The sequence below is a fragment of the Eubalaena glacialis genome, chromosome 3 (genome assembly GCF_028564815.1).
Source record: "Eubalaena glacialis isolate mEubGla1 chromosome 3, mEubGla1.1.hap2.+ XY, whole genome shotgun sequence".
Taxonomy (NCBI): Eukaryota; Metazoa; Chordata; class Mammalia; order Artiodactyla; family Balaenidae; genus Eubalaena; species Eubalaena glacialis.
This window is the reverse complement of record NC_083718.1, coordinates 95,444,197-95,471,229: the sequence shown is the minus strand read 5'-3', so window position 1 is coordinate 95,471,229 and position 27,033 is coordinate 95,444,197. Positions and strand designations below refer to the sequence as shown.

At 37.8% G+C, this 27,033-nt stretch overlaps 1 protein-coding gene and 1 non-coding gene across 2 annotated transcripts in view; one reads left to right on the top strand and one right to left on the bottom strand.

Annotated features, from left to right (window-relative positions):
- LOC133088297 (monocarboxylate transporter 1-like) overlaps window positions 1–26,594 on the bottom strand; it is a 35,214-nt gene extending 8,620 nt beyond the window's left edge. Inside the window, exons 1-2 of the mRNA XM_061186171.1 lie at window positions 26,450–26,594; window positions 568–828 (exon numbers count right to left, since the gene is read on the bottom strand). Coding sequence (XP_061042154.1) covers window positions 568–784 — 217 coding nt within the window. The 5' untranslated portion in view covers window positions 785–828; window positions 26,450–26,594. The remainder of the gene's footprint in view (window positions 1–567; window positions 829–26,449) is intronic.
- Window positions 18,302–18,408, top strand: LOC133089350 (U6 spliceosomal RNA). Its single transcript, XR_009700712.1, has one exon. It is a non-coding gene; the product is annotated as a U6 spliceosomal RNA (small nuclear RNA).
- Window positions 26,595–27,033: the final 439 nt, after the last annotated feature.

Sequence of the window (27,033 nt, the reverse complement as noted above, 5' to 3'; positions counted from 1 at the left end):
ATTTACAAACTAACTAAAATGTATTGTTTCTCACAGAAAACAACAACACAACCAAAACAGAACTACAAAACAAGAACGCCTACCATCACCACTTTTCTTCAACATTATACTGGAGGTCCGAGCCAGCAGTAAGACAGGGGGGAAAAAGGTGTAAGGAAATGAAGAAACCAAACTATCAGTATTTGCAGAAGATTTGTCTATCAAAAATTTTTGACAAAAAATCTACCAATAAACTATTGGAAATAACAAGAGTTTAGCAAGCTTACAGGATATATGATTAAAATACAAACATCAATTACCTTTCTATACCCAGCAGCCAATACAAAACACATTTTTGAAGAAAGTTATCCTTTATAATGACACCATTTTATAACTGACCTAACAGAGCACACAGCTGCTATGTAGATTTTATTGTTAAAGACAATGAAAAACATGACTCTAATCACATACCTCCAAGAACTAACATTTCAAATATCTCACTGACAAAGGCATCAAGAACAAAAAGCACTTACTACAGAGCTTTTGTCTACCCATTGAAAGTTAAAAGAGCAGGTCATGAGTACTTACCTCCACCATACATGACAGCAAACGCGATGGAAGATAACCATGACACTTCGCTGGTGCTGGCTTTAAATATTTCTTCAATTTCTTTGTAAAATACAGTAATAGATTTGCCAAATGCACAAGAGAAGCCAATGGAAATGAAAGCTCCAACAACCACAGCCCACCCCCAGCCTCCATCTGGGGGCGTGTATCCAACTGGACCTCCGTTTGATGGCGGCATTGTAAGTAAAGATGAATTCTAAAATGCAGTTCAAATCCAAATATCTAAAGGGTATGAAATTAAAATAGTACATAACAAGTAGGTCAATAACAAAGCACTCCCATAAAATCCCTTACATTTATTAAATAAATAAATAAATAAAGGCATATAGCAATTTTCTAAATAAAAGGTGATTTCAAACATTAGATTCTCATTTAACGGGATGGAAAGTTAGCTCAGTAAAGTTGGGTTTTCATCTAGCTGCTTAGATTTAAGGTATTTTTTTACTAATATGTGACTAGAAAGATTCCTAAACGATGGCTGACCAATACTGTTTAAACCTGCAAAATGAACCCTGATATCAGAGACTAGTAGTTTTAAACCAAAGATTTCCCCTTTTCTTCTTAAGCCCCAGCATTAGTGAAAAACATAGTTAGAAAAAGAAATACAATGTGATTATGAATTACTAGCAGGTGGGAGAAGTTGAGAGCTAAAAGGTTTACCAGTCTACTTTAAAGAAATTAAGTTCTCCTTTGATTTACTTAAACCAGCTTCTATTTTATGTCAAAATAAACCTTTCAACAATATGTTATCATACTCATTCTGGCCACCCTAACATTACCTGGAGTGATGTAGTACAGTATTAATACTGTACAGGTCAACAATGACAATAATATATTTTACTATTCCTTACTCTTTAATACAAATCCTACCTTCCTATCCATAGAAATCAACTTTTAAATAGCTCACCTTTAACTAATCTAAACACTTCAAATATAATTTAGAAAGTGCTCCTGTAGTGATTTAAAAAAAAACAACTCTTAGGAAGAGTTCTGCTTAAGAAGCTAAAAGACTAGGTTTTTAAAATAAAACTTTTATAGAAGTTTCTAAAAGCTTTATAAAATTATAAAATTCCCAGGGTTTGCACTTCTGTTAGATTTATTCCAAGGTAGCTTTTATTACTCTTGCAGATGGTAATTTAAAAAAATCATTTTCTGTTAGTTGCTGGTGTATAAAGACACAATTGATTTGTTTAAATAATAGCTTTACTGAGATATAATTCACATATCATAAAATTCACCCTTTTAAAGTTTGTATTTCAGTGGTTTTCAGTATATTCACAAAACTGTACACTATCATCACTAATATCAGAACATTTTCATCACCCCAGAAAGAAACCCTGTACCCATTAGCAATTAATTTTATTCCTGAATATTATTTTTGATGATATTATAAATTGAACTGTTTTCTTAATTTTACTTTTGGATTTTTCATTGCTCATGTCTAGAAATACAATTGATTTTTGTATGTTATTTTTGTAGCCTGCAAATTTGCTGAACTCATTTATCAGTTCTAATAGACTTATGTATATATATGTATATATGTGTGTGGATTCCTTAGGATCTTCTATTTACAAAATCATGTCATCTGTGATAGTTTTACATCTTCCTTTCATTGCCTAATTTCTTTGGGTAAAACCTCCAGTGCATGTGGTGAAAGTGGACATCCTTGTCTTATTTCTGACCTTACAGGGAAGTTTTCAGTATTTTACCATTAAGTATGATGTTACCTGTGGGTTTTTGTAGATGCCCTTTATTAAGTTTGAGAAGCTTCCTTCTAGTCCTAGTTGTTGAGTATTTTTATCACGAAGGATATTGGATTGTAGCAAATTGTTTGTTATGTGTCTATGAAGATGATCTTGTGGTTTGGGGCCTTTATTCTATTAATATGGTATGGTTTGACTGATTTTTATATGTTGAACCATTTATGAATTCCTTCACTCCTGAGGTAAGTCCCAATTTGTCATGATATATAACCCATTTTATGTTGTTGGATTCTGTTTGCTCATATTTTGTTGAGGATTTTTACGTCCATATTTACCAGGGATAATGGTTTGCAGTTTTCTTCTCTTGTGATGTCTGTCTGGTTTTGGTAACAGGGTAATACTGGCTTCAAAGAACAAGCTGGGAAGTGTTCCCTCCTCTTCTGTTTTTTGGAAGAGCTTGTAAAAGAGTGGTGTTAGTTCTTTAAATGTTTCATAGAATTCACCAGTGAAGCCATCTGGGCTTCAGGTTTTCTTTGTGGGTAGTTTTTTGATGATTATGTCAATCTTTTTACTTGCTATAGGTATATTCAGCTTGTCTATATCTTCTTGAGTCATTTGATAGTTTGTGCCTTTCTAGAAATGTGTTCATTTCATTTAGGTTATCTAATTTGTTGGTCTGCAATTGTTCATAGTATTCCTTTGTAATCCCTTTTTATTTCTATAAGGTTAGTAGTGATACATGAAGAGTTTAACCAACAGTACAATTAGAGGGAACAGGCCCCACAAAATTGACCTCACTTCTAACACCAATTGCAAATTTAGGCAGCGGGGGTCAGGGGGTGTGGAGCGGGGTGGTTTCCAAAACAGTTTTGGCAATTCAACAGGACTCACAGAATTCACTGAAAGCTATTATATTCATTATTTATTACAGGGAAAGGACACAGGTTGAAATTAGCCACAGGAAGAGATGCACAGGGCAGAGTTTGGGAGAGGTTCAAGTGTGGAGCTTTTGATCATACTCTTTCCATGGAGTCACGGATAGCATTACCTTCTCCCACTTACAATGTGTGACAATATAGAGTACCACCAACCAGGGAAACTCACCTAAGCTTTTGGTGTCTAGAATTTAGTAGGGCTTGATCACATACTGCTCACGTGAGTGCTGACCTTTAGTCTCCAGCCCTTACTAGAGCCCTTACCAGGGGCTAATACTTTAGTCTCCAGTTCTTTTGGAGATTGGAAATAAGACAATATAGCTAAAGTGCCCAGCAAACAAAGACACTCCTATCAGGCAGGACTTTTCAGAGGCCTAGACATCATATCCCAGTAGCCAAGGACAAAGGCCAAACCTCTCTATTGGTAAGGTTAATTCTTCACTATACATAATTTATCCTCTTCCAGTTCTTATTTTAGTAATTTGAGTTCTCTCTCTATCTCTTTTCTTGGTTAGTCTAGCTAAAAGTTTGTCAAATTTATTGATTTTTTCAAAGAACCAAACTTTTGGTTTTATTAATTTTCTCTATTGTTTTTGTACTTTCTAGTTCATTTATTTCTGTTCTAATCTTCGTTATTTCCTTCCCTCTATTAAGTTAGTGTTTAATTTACCCTTCTTTTCTTGTTTCTTATGGTAAAAGTTTCAGTTATTATTATTATTTTTTTAGAGACTTCTTCCCAACAGGATGGAAATTAAATTAAATTAAATTTTATTTTAATTTATTTATTTTTGGTTGTGCTGGGTCTTCATTGCTGCATGTGGGCCTTCTCTAGTTGCATCAAGCAGGGGCTACTCTTCGTTGTGGTGCATGGGCTTCTCATTGTGGTGGCTTCTCTTGTTGCGGAGCACGGGCTGTAGGCATGCGGGCTTCAGTAGTTGTGGCAAGTGTGCTCAGTAGTTGTGGCACGCAGGCTTAGTTGCTCCGCAGCATGTGGGATCTTCCCGGACCAGGGATCAAACCTATGTCCCCTGCATTGGCAGGTAGATTCTTAACCACTGTGCCACCAGAGAAGTCCCAAAAGTTTCAGTTATTGATTTGAGATTTTTTTCTTTTTAAATATAGATGTATACAGCTATAAATTTCCTGCTAGGCATTGTTTTAGCTGTATTCCAGAAATTTTGGTATTTTGTAATTTGTTTTCATTCATCTCAATGTGTTTTCTTTTTTTTTTTAAATTAATTAATTTATTTATTTATATCTTTGGCTGTGTTGGGTCTTCATTTCTGTGTGAGGGCTTTCTCTAGTTGCGGCAAGTGGGGGCCACTCTTCATCACGGTGCGTGGGCCTCTCACTATCGCGGCCTTTCGTTGCTGAGCACAGGCTCCAGACGCGCAGGCTCAGTAGTTGTGGCTCACGGGCCTAGTTGCTCCGCGGCATGTGGGATCTTCCCAGACCAGGGCTCGAACCCATGTCCCCTGCATTGGCAGGCAGATTCTCAACCACTGCGCCACCAGGGAAGCCCTCAATGTGTTTTCTAATTTCCTTTATAATTTATTCTTTGAACCATTGGTTATTTAGGAATGCGTTGTTAATTTCCACATATTTGCTCATTTGCCAAATTTTCTTTTGTTGTTCGTTTCTGATTTTACTTCATTATGATCAGAGAACATACTCAGTCCTTTCAAATGTACTGAGACTTGTTTTATGGCCTAATAGATGGTCTATCCTGGAAAATGTTCCATGTGTACTTGAGAAGAATGTGTATTCTGTTGTTGTTGGGTAAAATGTTCTACGGATGTTTGTTAGATTTATTTGGTTTATACTTGGTACATACTTGGTTGTTCAAGTCTTCTATTTCCTGGTTGATTTTCTGCCTAGTTATTTTATTGAAGTTCTGTTGAAATCTTCAACTATTGTTATTGAATTGTCTATTTCTCTCTTTATTTCCGTCAGTTTTGGCTTCATCTATTTTGGGGCTCTGTGGTTAGGTGTATATATGTTTATAATTGTTATGTCTTCATAATGGATTGACCTTTTATCATTATAAAATGTCTTTGTGTCTAAAAACAATTTTGTCTTAAAGTCTATTTTGCCTAGGTTTCTTTGGTTACTGTCTGCATGGCATATTTTTTTTTCATCTGTATACTCTAAAGCAGTTTGTGTCTTTGAATCTATAATGTGCCTCTTGTAGACAGCATAGGGTTGGATCCAATTTGCCAATCACTGCTTTTTGATTGAAGTGTTTAATCTATTTACATTTAATTTAATTACTGATAAGGTAGGACTTAGGTCTGCTGTTTTACTATTTGTTTTCTCTGTCTTATGTCTTTTTTGTTTTTCTATGCCTCCATCACTGCCTTCTTTTATGTTAAATAGATATTTATGGTGTGCCCCTTTAATTACCTCGTTGTTTCTTTTACTATGTTTTTTGTTATTTTCTTAGTGGTTGTCCTGTGGATTACGATTAACATCTTAACTTAAAACAGTCTAGTATAGTTTAATACCAATTTAATTGCAATAGTATACAAAAACTTTGCTCCTGTACAGTCTCCCCCTTCACACTATTGTCTTACAAATTACATCTTTATACACTATAAGCCCATTAAAAATTGTATAATTATTGCTTTTAAATCGGGTAGAAGGGAAAAAAAGTGTTTACAAAGAAAAAAAATACATTCATACTGTCTTATTGTATATTTACCTATGTAGTTACCTTTACTGGTGTTCTTTATTTTTTTCCATGTGGATTCAAGTTACTGTGTAGTGTGTCCTTTCAATTCAGCCTGAAGGACACTCTTTGGTATTTCTTGTAGGGAAGTCCTGCTGGCAACAAATTCTCTCAGTTTTTATCTGGGAATGTCTTAATCTCCCCTTCGTTTTGAAGGATAATTTTGCTGGATATAGAATTCTGGGTTGACAGTCTTTTTCTTTCAGCACTTTGGGTATTTTGTCCCATTGCTTTCTGGCTTCTATGGTCTCTAAAGAAAAATCAGCTGTTACTCTTATTGAGTATACTTGGTTTGTGATAAGTTGCTTCTCTCTTGTTGCTTTCAAGATTCTCTCTTTGTCTTTGTCGCTGAGGTTTTATTTATTTTTCATTCATTTTTCTTTTTTTCCCTTAGATTTGATAATCTCAATTGACCTATATTCAGGTTTACTGATTCTTCTGCCAGCTCAAGTCTGCTTTTGAGCCCCTCTTACAAATTTTTCATTCAGTTATTGTAATTTTCAGCTCCAGAATTCTATTTGTCTCTTTTTTTTTGTAATAACTATCTCTTATAAATATTCTCTATTTGATGAGACATTGTTCTCATAATTTCTTTTAGTTCTTTAGACATGGTTTTCTTTAATTCTTTGAAAAAATTTATAATACCTAAATTAAAGCCTTGTCTAGTAAGTCCAATGTCTAGGCTTCCTTGGGGATAGTTTCTATTAAATGACTTTTCTCTCTGTATATAGACCATACTTTCCAGTTTCTTTGTGTGTCACATATTTTGTTGTTTTTGTTTTTGTTGTTGTTGTTGTTGAAAACTGGACATTTAAAATAATATGATGTGGCTGCACCCCAATGTTCATTGCAGCACTATTTACAATAGCCAGGACACGGAAGCAACCTAAATGTCCATCAACAGAGGAATGGATAAAGAAGATGTGGTACATATATGCAATGGAATATTACTCAGCCATAAGAAGGAACGAAATTGGGTCATTTGTAGAGACGTGGATGGACCTAGAGACTGTCATACAGAGTAAGTCAGAAGAGAAAAACAAATATCATATATTAACGCATATATGTGGAATCTAGAAAAATGGTATAGATGATCTTATTTGCAAAACAGAAATAGAGACACAGACGTAGAGAACAAATGTATGGACACCAAGGGAGGAAGCAGGGGTGGGATGAATTGGTAGATTGGGATTGACATATATACACTATTGAAACTATGTATAAAATAGGTAACTCATGAAAACCTACTGTATAGCTCAGGGAACTCTACTCAGTGCTCTGTGGTGACCTAAAAGGGAAGGAAATCCAAAAAGGAGCGGATATATGTATACGCATAGCTGATTCACTTTGCTGTACAGTAGAAACTAACACAACATTGTAAAGCAACTATACTCCAATAAAAATTAATTTAAAAAAATAAAATAATATGATGTGGCAACTGTGGAAATCAGATTCCCTCCCTCCCCAGGGCTAGTTGTTATTGCTATTGGTTGTTCATGTTGATACTACTCCTATTGCCTTTTGTTTGTTTAATGAATTTCCTAAATAAATTCTGTGAAGTTTGTATTTTTTGTCATATGTGGCTATTGAAATCTTGCTTGGTTAGCTTAGTGATCAGCCAATGATTGGACAAAAATTTCCTTAAAATGCCTTGAATCAGTATATCTCCCAGGCTTCACCAAAGGGTATTATGTGTATGTTTGGGCATGCTTTCAATTCTCCAGCAGGCAGCTTACACTTCTGCCTTAGCTTTCAATTCCTGCTTCTATAGAGCTTCAAGTTCAGTCAGAGGAGGGAGATTCAGGCCTTCTCAGGTATTTCATGAGCATGGGCACAGTGTGCATGTGCACATGTGCATGACCTTCTAGCATCCTGGGAATATGTCAGAGCTTTTCAAAGCCCTCTATGGACATCTCACTTCCTAGCTTTTGCTTTGAAGTGTTTGGTCAGCTTTTTGTTTGTCCCAATTGTTTTTCCAACTCAGGCAGCTGAGATTTTAAATAATTGCCCCTGATTGTTTTCAACAAATGTTCTGGGGAAAAAGCTGTTTGCACTGAGCAAGCTCTGAATCAGGTCAAAGAAAGACAAGCCCTGTGAGTGGGGGTTTCGAGGAAACTGTCAGACATGTTGAATAATGATAATTCTCTAAGAATGAGGCTTTTTTGAAGGTTCCAAACCATTCTGCCCCCACCAGTGGTTACTACACTGCTGATTTTCATGGCTCCTATGATCATGAGGTTTTTTGTTTTAATTCTACTAGAGTTGGGGGGATGAGAACTGGAATAGATCATATTAAAACACCACAAATCAGACTTCCCTCGTGGTGCAGTGGTTAAGAATCCGCCTGCCAATGCAGGGGACACGGGTTCGAGCCCTGGTCCGGGAAGATCCCACATGCTATGGGGCAACTAAGCCCGTGCACCACAACTACTGAGCCTGCACTCTATAGGGTCCTTGAGCCACAACTACTGAGCCCACGTGCCTAGAGCCCATGCTCTGCAACGAAAAGTAGCCCCCACTCACCGCAACTAGAGAAAGCCCGTGTGCAGCAACAAAGACCCAATGCAGCCAAAAATAAAATATAAATAAATTAATTAATTAAAAAAAAAACCCACCACAAATCTTGCTGTTCTGAGATTCAGTTGTTTCTTGAATATATTCTCTTTGGATTATTGCAAGCCTCTGGTTAATTTTGAGTTTTGAAAAGTTGATTTTTTTTTTTTTGCCAATGTTCTTATTGCTCTTATGAAAGAGCAGAATTTCAGAGGACCTTACTCCACCATTCCAGAAGTACCACTACAATTGATTTTTGTATACAGTAGTCCCCCTTTATCTGCAGTTTTGCTTTCTGCAGTTTCAGTTACCCATGGTCAACTGTGGTCTGAAAATATTAAGTGGAAAATTCCAGAAATAAACAATTTATAAGTTTTAAATTGCATGCTGTGCTGAGAAGCATGATAAATCTCACACCATCTCACTCCTTCCTGCCTGGGACATGCATCATTCCCGTGCCAGCATATCCATGTTGTATATGCTACCAGCTCATTAGTCACTTAGTAGCTGTCTCAGTTTTCAGATCGATTTTCATGGTATCGCAGTGCTTGTGCTGAAGTAAACCTCATTTTACTTAATAAGTAAAATAATGTATATAGTGTTTCATCATCAAGAAAAGTATTTACTCCAGAGTTTGGCAGATACATTATCAGATTTAGGAAGTTTTATTCTTAGTTCATTAAGAATTTATTTTAAATCCATTGACAATTGAATTCAGGTTTTGTTTTTTGTTTTTTTTCATAATACCTTCACAAGGCATTTCTTCTTTCATCTGTACAAGTAGTGAGTAACATTTATAGATCTTTTACATGTTAAACCACCCTTGAATTCCTAGAATATGCCCAACTTGGTCACAATATACATCTTTTTAATACATTTCTAAGTTAAATTTGTTAATGTTTTGTTTGGATTTTTTGAAATGTGTCCATAAAGTATTTGGAAATATAATTTTCCCTTCTCATATCGTCCTTTTCTGATTTTAGTCATAAAGTGAGTTAGGAGATGTTCTCTTTTTTCCTCCTCTCAGGGAGAGATTATATAAGACTAGAATGATCTAGTCTTTGTAAGTTTGGTAGAATTTACTGGTAATACTATTTCGGCACTTTATTTTCTTTTTGGAAGATTTCGTGTCATCTCCTTCAATTTTCTTAACAATTATAGGTCTATTCATTCCTTCTATTGCATTTTGAGTCTGTCTTTTTAGGGTATTTTTCTATAGCTTCTGCCATTTTGTCAAAGTTTTCAAATTACTGGCATAGAATTTTTATATTTTAATCTCTTTATGGGTATAGGTATATCCTCTTTATCATTGATATTTGTGCCTTCTTTTCCCCCCTTTAATCTCAGGAATTTATCTATCTTATTAGTTTTCTTCAAGGAACATTTTCACAAGAACCTCTCTGTCCTGAACAGGTTTTTCCTCCAATTGCAGGGCTTGGCCTTATACTTGTGCTAGTATATTTAGTTATATCACCCCCTAGATGTTTTCTAATTGTTGAATATATTGTTCAGTGTTTAATACATTGGACCCTTAAAGCTGTCCATTTATCTTTATTTCAAAAATCTGAACATATGGCCAGCATATACTTGATTGATGGTAAAATTTAAATGTTAATAGCATACCCATAAAAAAGAACATTCTCAGTTTTATCTATATTTTATGATACTTTCCCCTTATTTCATTGATTTCTGTTACTATTTTTTATCATCGTTTGTATTCCTACATATTTGGAATTTATTCTATTCCTTTTCAAACATAAGATGGCTACTTAGCTGATTAATTTTTAGCCCTAATTTTTTTCTAATATGAGCATTTAAGACTACAAATTTCCCTCTATTTATCACCTTTACTGCATACTATGTAGTTTTATATACAGTATTTTTACTATTGTTTGTTCCAAGTGTTTTAAAAATTTCCATTGTGCCTTCTTCTTTGACCCAGAGTTATTCAGGGGTTTTTAACTCTCCAAAGGAAATCTTTTGTTTGACTTTATTGACTTATACTTAACAACACTGTGGTAAGATGACAAGGTTGGTACAATTCAATTTTTTGATATTTTATAAGACTGGCATTTATGGGCTGGTACATTAATTTTTGAAAATATTTCATGTATGCTTGAAAAGAATATACATTTTCTAGCTGTTGGGTTGAATTATTTATTTGTTGAATCAAACTTTTGTTTTTTCAAATCTTCTAAATCTTTACTAGTTTTCTATTTTCTGCTTCATCTATCAATAACTGAAGAGAAGTATGTTGAAATCTCCTAATGACGATGTGTTTCTCAATTTTTCCATGTCGTTCTTTTGGTAATGCTTATGAACTTAGGTGGTTGATCTTAATCTCTGAGAAACTTGAAGGCCTAAACTGAGGGCACTTTCTTCCAGAAAAAAAATTTGCATCTCCCAGAAGCTAGGAATGCTATGGACCTGGATGATTTTAGCCAGGATTCCTGGCTTAATGTGGGAGCTAAGGTTAGTTTTCCTTTGCTGCTGATCCCAGGCTTACCTCCCAATTACTAGCCCAAGTATGCAAGGCATAGCACAACGTAAATTCAATTCAAATATCTGAGTGACTTCAGTTTACTAAAAGCAATAAAAATTGAAATATGGTTCCTGCTCCCAAAGAATTTATAATTTAGTGGCAGATAATGGAAGCTATTACCATTATAGATACTATTTTTTAATTATCTATTTTGTGCTAGATACTTTCACCAGGCTTATATGAAAAGCTTCTTGTGTCCTTGCCTGGACATTAATTAATTTCTTCATTCATTGTTCAAATTGTTGAAAATGCACTCTCAAGTGCTTTCTTTTTTATCTTCTCTCTGGATTGTCTTCCTTTCTTGCAGGCCATTCACTCCTTTTCAGTTTGATTGTTACTCCATTTCTTCTGCCTATTTTGTTAATCAGGTTGGCAAGTGACCAAAAACTTAACTCAATCTGACTTGACCAAAAAGAAGATGTTTTTGGCTCATGTAACCAAGAAATCTAAGGCAGTGGTTCTGGCTTTAGGCACCGCTTGATACAAGGACCAAATGATCTGGTCAGGGATATTTCCCTATTTGTGGTTCTACTTTCTTCTGTGTTGATTTCACTTTCAAGCAGGTCCTCAACTCACTGAGGCAAGAAGACTGCCAGTAACTCCAAGCCTACATACTTTCCATAAAATCCCAGCTTCGTTCCAGGCAACAGAAGTCCCAGAATGTTCACTTTGGCAACATAATTAGCTTTAAGTAAATACTTGGTTTGGTCAGGTCTAATCACTGTGTGAGCCTTGACTGGCTGGATCTATTTCATATGCCTAATTCTGAAGCCTGGGGTCCAGTCACAGAACAGATAGACTGGAAAGCCAGAGTTTTTAAATGCTGCAAAGGCCTATATAATTTATCCTAACTTCATCTCCTACCTTTGTCCCTCCTGGCTTATACCACTCCTGCTATACTGGCCTTCTTACTATCTTTAAGGATGTCAAGCACACTTGCCCTTCAGGGTTTCTGAATTTACGGTTATCACTGCCTAGAATTTTGTTAACCCAGATATCACTTCAATTAAATCTTTGTTCAAATGTTCCCATATCAGGGAGCCTTTTCTGGATCATCCTAGATCAATCCTAGATCAACCTCCCACTTCCCACTCCTTACCTTGCTTTGTTTTTCTCCATGGTACCTATCTAAAAGAATATATAAAATAACAGCAAATACTCATATAGTGCTTTCTATGCAGCAGGAGTTAGATTAAGCACTTTACTTGATTAATTTAATCCTCTAACAACCCTATGAAGTAAGTACTATTACTACTCCCAATTTAGAGTTGAGCAAACGGAGAACAGAAAGGTTAAGGAACTTATTCAGGACATGGCAGAGCTGGGATGCAAACGTAATCAGAATGGCTCCCAAGTTTGTGCTTTTAACTACTAGACCACATTACCTCTTATTGTTGTCAGTCTCTCCACACCAAAAAATAAGCTGCATGAAAACAGGGACTTTTTATAGTGATATATCTCTAGCCCTTTGGCACGTAATAATAGATACTCAACAAATATTTGATGAACAAATAAAAGATGCCAATATAGCCAGAAGGGAAAATGGATCCTTAAACATGTACTACACACAGGTTGCCCTAAATTAACACTGCAAACTGAGAGCTTATCTGTTCCAGTGGTTTCCTTATCATCTATGTGATGACTCAATTGCATAGTTCCAGCTAGCCAGTCCAGAATCTGGGGGTCATCCTTCTCTCATTTGCCCTCATGTCCCATATCTAATCAATCTGAATAGCTCTGTATTTATCTTCCTCTCCACCCTCACAGCCACTGCACCTTAGATCAGGTCACCAATCTCCCAGGGGTTAATGCAATAGCCTCCTAACTGGTTTCCCTACTTTCCACCTTTTGGTCTCCCCTTTTCATTCTCCACACTGCAGTCCAAATGATCTTCTGAAAGTAAAGCCTGGTCATTTTGCTCTTTTTCTTAAAATTCTTCTATGGCTCCAGATATATCACCCTCAGAATAATTTATCAAAGCATTCAAAACCTGTTCTAATCTCACCATTGTTTGCCTCTTCAACTTTATCTCTTCCTGATTTCCATCATACACTATGCTCCAGCCTTAATGGAGTACTTGAACTTCTTCAAAATGCCATCCTCTCTCATCCTCTGCCTTTTGCACGTTTCTGTTCCTTGTGCCTAGTTCTGGCTCTCCCATCACTTGGCTAACTGCTATTTGTCTTTCAGGTCTCATTTTTCCTGAACTGCCAGGGGCAGGCTTGTCATCTCTGCTATGTGCACCCATAGGACCCCAGTCTTACTTCTATCATAACACCTACATTGTAGTATAATTTGTTTGCCCGGCTCTCCCATTAAACTGTGTATGCTCTTGTGAGCAGACACCATATCTATTGTGTTCAATGATATACTTCCATTATCTAGAATAGGTTCTGGCAGATACCAGGCAAATATATTATTTGGAAAATTAAATGAAGCCCCATTTAATTGGTGAAGATGTGCCTAAAGTTGTTAAACAGTAGAGCCCATATCCAAATTCAAGTGAGTCTGGTTCCAAAACACATGTACTTTAATGTACAGACCCTTTTTAAAAGAGGAAAGATAAAAATTCTTCTGGATCACTGGGTTGATAAAATTATTTTATTTGTAATGCTACTTACATATGTACATATTAGATATAGTAATACTAAACAAAAGCACTACAAACATTAATTTATAATTATATAATTGTAATTTATAATTAATTATAAATTAATGCTGTGATCAGATTAGTGCTGTCATAGTGAATATGCTTATCCTATTATATACTTTTTCTCTATTTAAACTAATATTGAATTTGTTTTTACATAGTTTAGAGTATGCCATAAAATCATCTGGTCTACATTTGTATAAACCCATCATTTAAATATTAAGTATTCATCCATATTCTTCACTAGCCTGCATCATTAAATCCATACTATTTGGTACCTGTATTAATTTTAATCAAATACAAATGCAAAGAACTTTCCTTTTAAAACAATGGTCATCCACAATATCCAGAAAATACTTTATCTATTTTAGATTGTCAAGTGAAAACAAATACAAGATACGAAAAATTCTCCTACAGAACTAGTTATCCCTAATAATATGTACACATGAACACAAATATCTAAGACATATTTTGTAATCTCATTTAAACAGATACACACACACACACCACCCCCACCCAAGGCAATGCCACCACAAAAAGCAGGAGCCTGGGCAAACTTCTCAGACTCCTCCTGTTCCTCCAGAAGGATCTGAGACTTCTTCAACAATGTTCCTTAAGAGGCTCTGGCCTTGTTCCAAACTTCCCCAGGGTCTCCTGGTCAGATAAACAGGACTGGGATATGACCAGGGCCAGCAAGTTCCACTAGGATAGTCCTGTTTACAGGAGCTCAGACACAATCAGATTGTTTCAAGTCCTTTAAAGTGATTTGGCACAAATAGCCCAGATATCTCCTCCTAACATTTACAACTTTCTAAGTAGCTGCTCAAGCCCAGAAATTGATGGAATCAAATCAGGACATGAAAGCACCATTACTCTATGGCCTGGTAGCAATTACAGATTCATCTCCTTCAGAGATTTCCGTTTATTTTCACTGTTCATCAGAATGGGTAAGATTATACCACGAAATTATTAGAAATACAATTTTCCGCCCATTCCCATTCACTGACGGAGACAAACAAGGATAAGTGAAAGTCCTCGAGTGAGTATAGGACATATAGTAAATTTCACCTGCAGAAGAGATATGATTGATGTAAGAGCCATTTCAAAGTTTCCCCAATGCCACTGGGCCCTCATCTCCCAAAGCATGATTCATCCTTGGTAAAGGTCTCTGTGGGTCCTGGATGGTTCTGACGCAGGAATTTGGTCCCTAGCTTAGTTTCTGTTTTTGCTCAGGAAAATACTGTCACATCCCATAATGTCCTTTGCCTGGGGTCTTTTAGATAGAGCTACCAAATTAATTCTCTTCCACAACTACAGGCTTTTTATAAGAATCACATTTGGTGTAAGAAAGAAAAAAAAATCAAGCAAAATTCTTTGCTGATATAATGTCCTAAATTATACCATTATATCCTCTCTTAATCTCTTAGATTTACTTTGAAAGGAACTAAGTGTGTGTACAAGTGACTCCCAAGCCTGTGGTCTTCAACCATTTTGCCCCAAAATGAACGTTGGAAACTGTACTTCCTTACACATTGACTACTAAACTGTATAAGTTTGATAGTTGCAAACATGTAATTTCTAGCATATTGTATATTGTGTTATATGTGCATTAAATATATCATTGTCAAAACCTTGGCAGTTGGGCTCATTCAGTTTATGGAAAATGGCCACTATATAACTGGCCAGTCCTCACTATCAGAAAAGGTGTGACCTCATTTGAATTTGAAAGGGAATAGAATATGTCACCCCAAAATATGCCATTTGGCATATTGTTTATTTTGAATTAAAGTAACTTAAGAAACAGCCGGTACAAGATGGACACTCTGACCTCCTTTGTCCCCAGTAGCAGGAAATAAATCTCCCATTCGAAAGTTACCCTCCCAGTACCAGGAGGATAGCAGGCATCCTTATTATCAGAGATAGTGAGTTTAGGGCCTAGAAGGCTGTATAAACAAACCCTGTTACTTCTTCACTAATATGCCACCCAAGCCCAAATGCTTTCTCTTGTCAATTCTTCACAAATGTATTATTTCCTTGTCTAAAAGGTATAAAAGCTGCCTGCTTAGGTTACTTCTTTGAGTGTCATATTTTTTTTCAATAAATTTATTTATTTATTTATCTTTTTTATTTTTGGCTGCATTGGGTCTTCTTTGCTGCACACAGCCTTTCTCTAGTTGCTCCAAGTGGGGGCTACTCTTTGTTGCGGTGGCTTCTCTTGTTGCGGAGCACAGGCTCTAGGCACGCGGGCTTCATTAGTTGTGGCACGTGGGCTCAGTAGTTGTGGCTCGCAGGCTCTAGAGCACAGGCTCAGTAGTTGTGGTGCACGGGCTTAGTTGCTCCACGGCATGTGGGATCTTCCTGGACCAGGGGTCGAACCCGTGTCCCCTGCATTGGGAGGCAGGTTCTTAACCACTGCACCACCAGGGAAGTCTCAAGTGTTATATTTTTATGGGCTCGCATATGTACAAAATTAAATGTTTTTCTGCTGTTAATCTGCCTTATGTCAATTTAATTATTATTTAATTATTAGACCAACCACAGAGCTTAGAAGGTAAGAAGGGAAAAGTTTTCCTTCCCTACAAATTCAAAGCAGTGCGTTGAAAAACATTCCTGTTACAACCTATCCCTGTCTCCTTCAAAATTCTCTCTCTGGAGCTATGCATTCTGGGTTTTTCCCTTTATTTGGATTGTTCCCCAAAGATTTTTATAGCATGGAACAGCACACCAGAGTAAGAACAGAGATGAGTGAGGCAGTCTTTCTTTTGTAAAGAAGGACAAGGGAATAGATAAACAAGGACTTACTGTATAGCATAGGGAACTATATTCAGTATCTTGTAATAACCTATAATGGAAAAGAATCTGAAAAAGTGTATATATATACACACACACATACACACAGTATATGAATCACTTTGCTATAGACCTGAAACACAATATTGAAAATCAACTATACTTCAATAAGAAATTTTTTTTAAATGATGGAGAAGGGGATTTGCATAAAATGAGTCAGTTAAAGAAGTCCTGAGGCATCCAGTCTCATCTTAGGAGAGTTCATTCTAAATTCAGGGTACATATGAAACTGAGGATTTTCAAATAATTCCATAAAACTATACCACCATTTGAAAATGAAGACTACCTGTCCCAGAGCATTTCACCTACGTATGCTGAAGGTAGGATAATAAAAATATCTCCAAGATTTCTAAAATTTCCATTTGAGTTAATAGAAGCTATAACAACTCAGTTCAAAGGAAACAATCTGGGCTCTGAAGTTAAATAGAAATGCTCCATGGCATGAATTTCACAAATTATTTTCTGAATTAAGAGTAAAAAAAACATTAAAGGTTAATTAATCTCAGAATATTTACACTTAAATTTACATACATACTCTGTGATAGTAGAGCTGTTTGATGCAGTAAGGTTCAGTTGGAACAGCTAATATAATACTTGTTGAATGTGATTAAACTTTGAGCTTAGTTGCCGGTTCTGATTTCTCACAATTTCTTTTATTTATTTATTTGTTTGTTTGTTTATTTATATATTTTTGGCCATGCCACTTGGCTTATGGGATCTCAGTTCCCCGACCAGTGATTGAACCCGGGCCACAGCAGTGAAAGCGCCGAGTCCTAACCACTAGACCACCAGGGAACTCCCACAATTTGCTTTTTAAGGTCACAATTTTTGGTCACCAAGAACTGTTTCATCAGTTTTAATAATAACACTGTCTTGTATTAAAAACTTTATTCCACAGTGTCAAAATTAAATTAAAAACTGCAAGTATCTTCAGGAAGAAAAAGATTCAGAGAGAAGAAGAAAGGGAATAAAATACGAGCATTCAAAAGAAAAATTATGGATAAAAAAATTCAAAACCTAGACATGGACTCAACACAATTCGGCCAAATTACCAAATTCCTGTCTTTGTTATTTGAAATTTTTTATTTTGGCATGATTTCTAAATACCAATTTTCTTCACATTTTAGAAAGGACATAAAAATCTGAAGTAATAGTGAAGAAAGGGAAGTTAGAGACTGTGTCCTTTGAAGTCCTTTACACTATACAGGAGAGTTTTGTTCAGTAGAATTCCAGATTATAATCTAGACTATAATCTATAAACATTGTTTTCTGTAATCCAAAGTAGACTTTCCAAAACCTAAATACACTATTTTTATTTATTAATATATGACTGATTTTGTCTCAGGGTTTGAAGCACAAATGTACTGACTACTTTAAAATAATAAATAAACAGGTACGGAGTTAGGGTTATGGTCATCTACATTACTCCTTTTGAATAGAAATGCTAGTATACCACTGCTGGTATCTACTTCACACCTAGTTCTTTCAGGCCAAGTTGGGAAAATAAGTAGTCACAAGGAGGAAGACAGCAGAGAAAGTTGTTCTTCCTTTTCTTGAAAAAAAAAAAAAGGTATGACTTGAACTGCTTACTGAAATATTTAACACTATAATTAGCTTCATAATTTTTAATAGTTTTATAGTTGCTTTTATTAAAAGTATCTCATAGGTTTTTATGAATAAAGACTAAAATTTTACCTCTATGCTTTACTCATCATTCTTAAAGTTTTCATCCCAGTGCTTGCTTCGGCAGCACATATACTAAAATTGGAATGATACAGAGAAGATTAGCATGGCCCTGGCGCAAGGATGACACACAAATTCGTGAAGTGTTCCATATTTTTGTGGGATAGGAGGGTGGGAGGGAGAAGCAAGAGGGAGGAGATATGGGGGTATATGTATATGTATAGCTGATTCACTTTGTTATAAAGCAGAAACTAACACACCATTGTAAAGCAATTATACTCCAATAAAGATGTTAAAAAAATTTTTTTCATCCCAAATTCAAGACAATTACATTTGTCTCCTTTCAGTTCTTTCCTGTATACATAATTGTTTAATATCCATCACTGAGTCTGAACATCATTATTACTACTACATATGAGCCCACTACTTCAAAGAAGTAACAAAGTTGTTTTTCTAAAGTACCTGATAATCCACAAAAGACTAATAAATTAAGTACTGTTTGTCTAACATAAGCACTACTTACACTAAGCACAGATAAACAGTTATTTGCAAAGTTGTTTTAAAGGGCATTTCTGGACACTAAAAAAGTATCAAAAATGAAATTTTGTTACCTCAAAATACGATTATAGGTTAAACTTAAGTCTTTAAATGCTGACAATGTAAGTCCTAGAATATACTGTCAGTAAAACAAAAACCACTTTATAATACACTTACAGTAATTTCAACAATCTATTTTACTTTCCTAAAAAAATACAGTAAATCATTAATCTGCTCCCCTTAGGGGGCTGTTTTCTGTATGAAAAATGACAAACATCAGCAAGGTGCAATCACAACAGAGCGAGGTAAAATTGTGCATTTCTAATTTGCATCCTAAATCTGAATCATCAACCTCTAGAGGGGTTACCGGCAACTGGCATGACAAAGGCCTACACCTTAGAGGGAATTACTGAAGACAAGGTTTGGTGCTAATTTAAATAATGTAACAGATATTACTGGATCCACAAGAAGAGAGAATTCCATGGGTCACGGTAATTAGCCAAAAAGTTGCTCAAGACACACTGTTCCATTTAACTATGCATTATGGGAACTTCAAAGACAGCTACTACCTTAGAAACTTACAACAGAGGAGAGAAAGTAAGCAAAAATAATACAAGTGTAAAGATTCACATAATACAAAAAATACAGTGGAGGGACTTCCCTGGTGGTCCAGTGGGTAAGACTCCATGCTCCCAATGCAGGGGCCCTGGGTTTGATCCCTGGTTGGGGAACTAGATCCCACATCCATGCCACAAGTAAGAAGTCTGCATGCCACAACTAAGAGTCCACATGCCGCAACTAAAAGATCCCATGTGCCGCAACTAAGACCTGGCACAGCCTAAATAAATAAATATTTTTTAAAAATACAATGGAGACAAGGGATAGGTAGGATTTGAGGAGAAAATGGAATTTCTATGGACAAAGTCACGGAGAATCAAGAATGGGGTAGAACTCAGGATGAGTCAAAGGAAGAGGGAAAAAAGTTTAAAAGAGTTTAAAGATTAGAAGGTTACAGGTGGCCCTGTGCCCAACTTTTCATAGGATGGGAAGCAAAGCTTGAGAAACTTGATGTTGTCTTGGGCAGAGTGCGTATAGCAACAGATCAAAGAAAAAGAGGAAGAAAACGTGCTCTCAGCTGCCGGGGGATCTTGCTGAGTTGCTTTTGTCTTGCGGGCTTCTGTTGGGTGTGGTGTTTCCTCCCGGAAGACGGCTGCGTGGGCTTTGAGGAGGCTTGCTCCCTGCCAGATGGGTGATGGAAGTCTAAACATGAGGAAGGGTCTTGGTGCTCTGGCCGGGTGTCAGGCCTGAACCTCTGATGTGGGAGAGCCGAGTTCAGGACACTGGACCACCAAAGACCTCCCGGCCCCACATAATATCAACTGGCGAGAGCTCTCAGAGATCTCCGTCTCAACGCTAAGACGCAGTTCCACTCAACAACCAGCAACCTTCAGTGCTGGACACCCCATGCCAAACAAATAGCAAGACAGGAACACAACAACACCCATTAGCAGAGAGGCTGCCTAAAATCATAATAAGGTCAGAGACATGCCAAAACACACCACCAGACGCAGCCCTGCTCACCAGAAAGAAAAGATCCAGCCTCATCCACCAGAACACAGGCACCAGTCCCCTCCACCAGGAAGCCTACACAACCCACTGAACCAACCTTACCCACTGGGAGCAGACACCAAAAACAACGGGGAACTGCGAACCTGCAGCCTGCGAAAAGAAGACCCCAAACACAGCAAGTTAAGCAAAATGAGAAGACAGAAAAATATGCAGCAGATGAAGGAGCAAGGTAAAAACCCACCAGACCAAACAAATGAAGAGGAAATAGGCAGTCTACCTGAAAAATAATTCAGAGTTATGATAGTAAAGATGACCCAAAATTTTGGAAACAGAATGGAGAAAGTACAAGAAACGTTTAACAAGGACCTAGAAAAACTAAAGAGCAAACAAACAATGAAGAATAACACAATAAATGAAATTAAAAATTCTCTAGAAGGAATCAATAGCAGAATAACTGAGGCAGAAGAACGGATAAGTGACCTGCAAGATAAAATAGTGGAAATAATTACTGCAGAGCAGAATAAAGAAAAAAGAATGAAAAGAATTGAGGACAGTCTCAGAGACCTCTGGGACAACATTAAACGCACCAACATTTGAATTATAGGGGTCCCAGAAGAAGAGAAAAAGAAAGGGACTGAGAAAATATTTGAAGAGATTATAGTTGAAAACTTCCCTAATATGGGAAAGGAAATAATCAAGTCCAGGAAGCACAGAGAGTCCCATGCAGGATAAACCCAAGGAGGAACATGCCAAGACACATATTAATCAAACTCTCAAAAATTAAATACAAAGAAAAAATATTAAAAGCAGCAAGGGAAAAGCAACAAATAACATACAAGGGAATCCCCATAAGGTTAACAGCTGATCTTTCAGCAGAAACTCTGCAAGCCAGAAGGGAGTGGCAGGACATATTTAAAGGGATGAAAGGGAAAAACCTACAACCAAGATTACTCTATCCAGCAAGGATCTCACTCAGAGTTGATGGAGAAATTAAAACCTTTACAGACAAGCAAAATCTAAGAGAATTCAGCACCACCAAACCAGCTTTACAACAAATGCTAAAGGGACTTCTCTAAGTGGGAAACACAAGAGAAGGAAAAGACCTACAATAACAAACCCAAAACAATTAAGAAAATGGTAATAGGAACATACATATCGATAATTACCTTAAATGTAAATGGATTAAGTGCTCCAACCAAAAGACACAGACTGGCTGAATGGATACAAAAACAGGACCCGTATATATGCTGTCTACAAGAGACCCACTTCAGACCTAGGGACACATACAGACTGAAAGTGAGGGGATGGAAAAAGATATTTCATGCAAATGGAAATCAAAAGAAAGCTGGAGTAGCAACTCTCATATCAGACAAAATAAACTTTAAAATAAAGACTATTACAAGAGACAAAGAAGGACACTACATAATGATCAAGGGATCAATCCAAGAAGAAGATATAACAGTTGTAAATATTTATGCACCCAACATAGAAGCACCTCAATACATAAGGCAAATGCTAACAGCCATAAAAGGGGAAATTGACAGTAACACAATAATAGTAGGTGACTTTAACACCCCACTTTCACCAATGGACAGATCATCCAAAATGAAAATAAATAAGAAAACACAAGCTTTAAATGACACATTAAACAAGATGGACTTAATTCATATTTATAGGACATTCCATCCAAAAACAACAGAATACACTTTCTTCTCAAGTGCTCATGGAACATTCTCCAGGATAGATCATAACTTGGGTCACAAATCAAGCCTTGGTAAATTTAAGAAAATTGAAATCGTATCAAGTATCTTTTCTGACCACAACACTATAAGACTAGATATCAATAACAGGAAAAAAACTGTAAGAAATACAAACACAAGGAGGCTAAACAATACACTACTAAATAACCAAGAGATCACTGAAGAAATCAAAGAGGAAATCAAAAAATACCTAGAAACAAATGACAATGAAAACACGACAGCCCAAAACCTATGGGATTCAGCAAAAGCAGTTCTAAGAGGGAAGTTTATAGCAATACAATCCTACCTCAAGAAACAAGAAAATTCTCAAATAAACAACCTAAACTTACACCTAAAGCAATTAGAGGAAGAAGAACAAAAAAAATCCAAAGTTAGCAGAAGGAAAGAAATCATAAAGATCAGATCAGAAATAAATGAAAAAGAAATGACGGAAACGATAGCAAAGATCAGTAAAGCTAAAAGTTGGTTCTTTGAAAAGATAAACAAAATTGATAAACCATTAGCCAGACTCATCAACAAAAAAAGGGAGAAGACTCAAATCAACAGAATTAGAAATGAAAAAGGAGAAGTAACACCTGACACTGCAGAAATACAAGGGATCATGAGAGATTACTACAAGCAACTACATGCCAATAAAATGGACAATCTGGAAGAAATGGACAAATTCTTAGAAAAGCACAACCTTCCAAGACTGAACCAGGAAGAAATAGAAAATATAAACGGACCAATCACAAGCACTGAAATTGAGACTGTGATTAAAAATCTTCCACAAACAAAAGCCCAGGACCAGATGGCTTCACAGGCAAATTCTATCAAACATTTAGAGAAGAGCTAACACCTATCCTTCTCAAACTCTTCCAAAATATAGCAGAGGGAGGAACACTCCCAAACTCATTCTATGAGGCCACCATCACCCTGATACCAAAACCAGACAAGGATGTCACAAAAAAAGAAAACTACAGGCCAATATCACTGGTGAACATAGATGCACAACTCCTCAACAAAATACTAGCAAACAGAATCCAGCAGCACATTAAAAGTATCATACACCATGATCAAGTGGGGTTTATCCCAGGAATGCAAGGATTCTTCAGTATATGTAAATTAATCAATGTGGTACACCATATTAACAAAGTGAAAGAGAAAAACCATATGAGCATCTCAATAGATGCAGAAAAAGCTTTTGACAAAATTCAATACCGACTTATGATAAAAAAACCCTCCAGAAAGTAGGCACAGAGGGAACTTACCTCAACATAATAAAGGTCATATATGACAAACCCACAGCCAACATCATTCTCAATGGTGACAAACTGAAACCATTTCCACTAAGATCAGGAACAAGACAAGGTTGCCCACTCTCATCAATATTATTCAACATAGTTTTGGAAGTTTTAGCCACAGCAATCAGAGACAAAAAAGAAATAATAGCAATCCAAATCAGAAAAGAAGAAGTATAATTGTCACTGTTTGCAAATGACACGATACTATACACAGAGAATCCTAAAGATGCTACCAGAAAAATACTAGAGCTAATCAATGAATTTGGTAAAGTAGCAGGATACAAAATTAATGCACAGAAATCTCTTGCATTCCTATACACTAATGATGAAAAATCTGAAAGAGAAATTAAGGAAACACTCCCATTTACCACTGCAACAAAAAGAATAAAATACCTAGGACTAAACCTATCTAAGGAGACAGAAGACCCATAGGCAGAAAACTGTAAGACAGTGATGAAAGAAATTAAAGACGATACAAACAGATGGAGAGATATACCATGTTCTTGGATTGGAAGAATCAACCTTGTGAAAATGACTATACTACCCAAAGCAATCTACAGATTCAGTGCAACCTCTATCAAACTACCAATGGCATTCTTCACAGAACTAGAACAAAAAATTTCACAATTTGTATGGAAACACAAAAGACCGCAAATAGCCAAAGCAATCTTGAGAAAGAAAAACAGAGCTGGAGGAATCAGGATCCCTGACTTCAGACTATACTACAAAGCTACAGTAATCAAGACAGTATGGTACTGGCACAAAAACAGAAATATAGATCAATGGAACAGGATAGAAAGCCCAGAGATAAACCCACACACATATGGTCACCTTATCTTTGATAAAGGAGGCAAGCATATACAGTGGAGAAAAGACAGCCTCTTCAATAAGTGGTGCTGGGAAAACTGGACAGCTACATATGAAAGAATGAAATTAGAACACTCCCTAACACCATACACAAAAATAAACTCAAAATGGATTAAAGACCTAAATGTAAGCTCAGACACTATAAAACTCTTAGAGGAAAACATAGGCAGAACACTCTATGACATAAATCACAGCAAGATCCTTTTTGACCCACCTCCTAGAGAAATGGAAATAAAAACAAAAATAAACAAATGGGACCTAATGAAACTTAAAAGCTTTTGCACAGCAAAGGAAACCATAAACAAGACGAAAGGACAATCCTCAGAATGGGAGAAAATATTTGCAAATGAAGCAACTGACAAAGGATTCATCTCCAAAATACACAAGCAGTTCATGCAGCTCAATATCAAAAAAACAAACCACCCAATCCAAAAATGGGCAGAAGACCTAAATAGACATTTCTCCAAAGAAGATATACAGATTGCCAACAAACACATGAAAGGATGCTCAACATCACTAATCATTAGAGAAATGCAAATCAAAACTACAATGAGGTATCACCTCACACAGGTCAGAATGGCCATCATCAAAAAAATCTACAAACAATAAATGCTGGAGAGGGTGTGGAGAAAAGGGAACCCTCTTGCGCTGTTGGTGGGAATGTAAATTGATACAGCCACTCTGGAGAACACCTTAAAGAACTAAAAATAGAATTACCATATGACCCAGCAATCCCAATACTGGGCATATACCCTGAGAAAACCATAATTCAAAAAGACTCATGTAGGGCTTCCCTGGTGGCGCAGTGGTTGAGAATCTGCCTGCTAATGCAAGGGACACGGGTTCGAGCTCTGGTCTGGGAAGATCCCACATGCCACAGAGCAACTAGGCCCGTGAGCCACAACTACTGAGCCTGCGCGTCTGAAGCCTGTGCTCTGCAACAAGAGAGGCCGCGATAGTGAGAGGCCCGTGCACCGCAATGAAGAGTGGCCCCCGCTTGCCGCAACTGGAGAAAGCCCTTGTACAGAAACGAGAACCCAACACAGCCAAAAATAAATAAATAAATAAATTAATTAAAACAAAACAAAACAAAAAAGACTCAGGTACCACAATGTTCACTGCAGCACTATTTACAATAGCCAGGACATGGAAGCAACCTAAGTGTCCACTGACAGATGACTGGATAAAGAAGATGTAGCACATATACACAATGGAATATTACTCAGCCATAAAAGGAAACGAAATTGAGTTATTTGTAGTCAGGTGGATGGACCTCTAGAGTCTGTCATACAGCGTGAAGTAAGTCAGAAAGACAAAAACAAATACCGTATGCTAACATATATATATGGAATCTAAAAAAAAAAAAAAGTTCTGAAGAACCTAGGGGCAGGACAGGAATAAAGACGCAGACGTAGAGAATGGACTTGCAAACACCGGGAGGAGGAAGGGTAAGCTGGGACGAAGTGAGAGAGTGGCATGGACATATATACACTACCAAATGTAAAATAGCTAGTGGGAAGCAGCCGCATAGCACAGGGAGATCAGCTCATAGCACAGGGAGATCAGCTCGGTGCTTTGTGTCCACCTAGAGGGGTGGGATAGGGAGGGTGGGAGGGAGACACAAGAGGGAGGAGATATGGGGATATATGTATATGTATACGTATAGCTGATTCACTTTGTTATTCAGCAGAAACTGACACAACAATGCAAAGCAATTATACTCCAATAAAGATGTTAAAAAAAAAAAAGGTTACAGGTGGCATGCCACAACGCCAAAACAACCTCCCACCCCATATCACCTCCCCCCACCCCCCACCCCTCGCTCAGGCACAACCTGGCCAAGAGATCCTGGAGGCAAGAGGTTAATCAATGCTATCAGATTTTATAGCCTCAGGTCATTACTCTTCCAGATGGAAAGCATCCCCAGTGGGGATGAAGAGATTTCCCCCAGGTCACCACGATCTCACTCATCTCCCCGCGCCGGTGACCGGGACACTTGGCCGGGACACCTGTCCACACCTCCTTCACCAACCGCTCGCTGCTCCGCGGCGCTGCAGCCACGAAGCCCTCGCAGGGCCGCCCCCCGCCCCCAGGAAACCAAGCTCTCCGTTCCCCGAGGCTCCCTCCCACCCCGCCCAAGCAGCCAGGGCTCCCAGCACGCCACCCGCCGTTACCCATCTAACCGTTGTGCGCGGGTCGCGGCGCCGCGTGAGCGTGACGTGACGTGACGTGACGGGGCGGCTCGGGGCGGCGCTCCTCTCGGCGCCAAGCGCCCCTCCACGTGGTGGGAGTTCGCCAGACACTGTGGGGAGGGTTGGGCGCCGCCGCCTTATACCGCGCCGCGGGGGTCGGAGCATGCACGCAGGGGGCGGAGTTGGCCCTACGGGCCCCCGCCCCCTCCGTCCGCCCTCACAGCGCTGACTTCTGTGTGGTTCCGCCTCGGCCGCCGGCGTCGGCTCCCTGTCCCGCCGGGTGTTCCCCCGCAACGTCGCGGTCACCACCACGCGTGCGGGACGCCAATGTCGGCCTCACCCTCAGTCTCTGGCGGAGAAAAGGGGAAACCGCCAAGGACGGATGGGGCGTGCCCCCGGGGCCTGACTCAGGTGTGGGGGGAGATGGGCGCGCGGCAGAGCGGGGAAGTGACTGGAAGTGGGGGACTGGGCGGGGTTTGAATGGACGCGGGTGCACCTCCGACCCGGGAAGAGGCCGAGGGCTAGAGGTTAAGAGCGTGGGCTGTGGGCTCGCTGCTTGAGTTCCGTGACGTCGG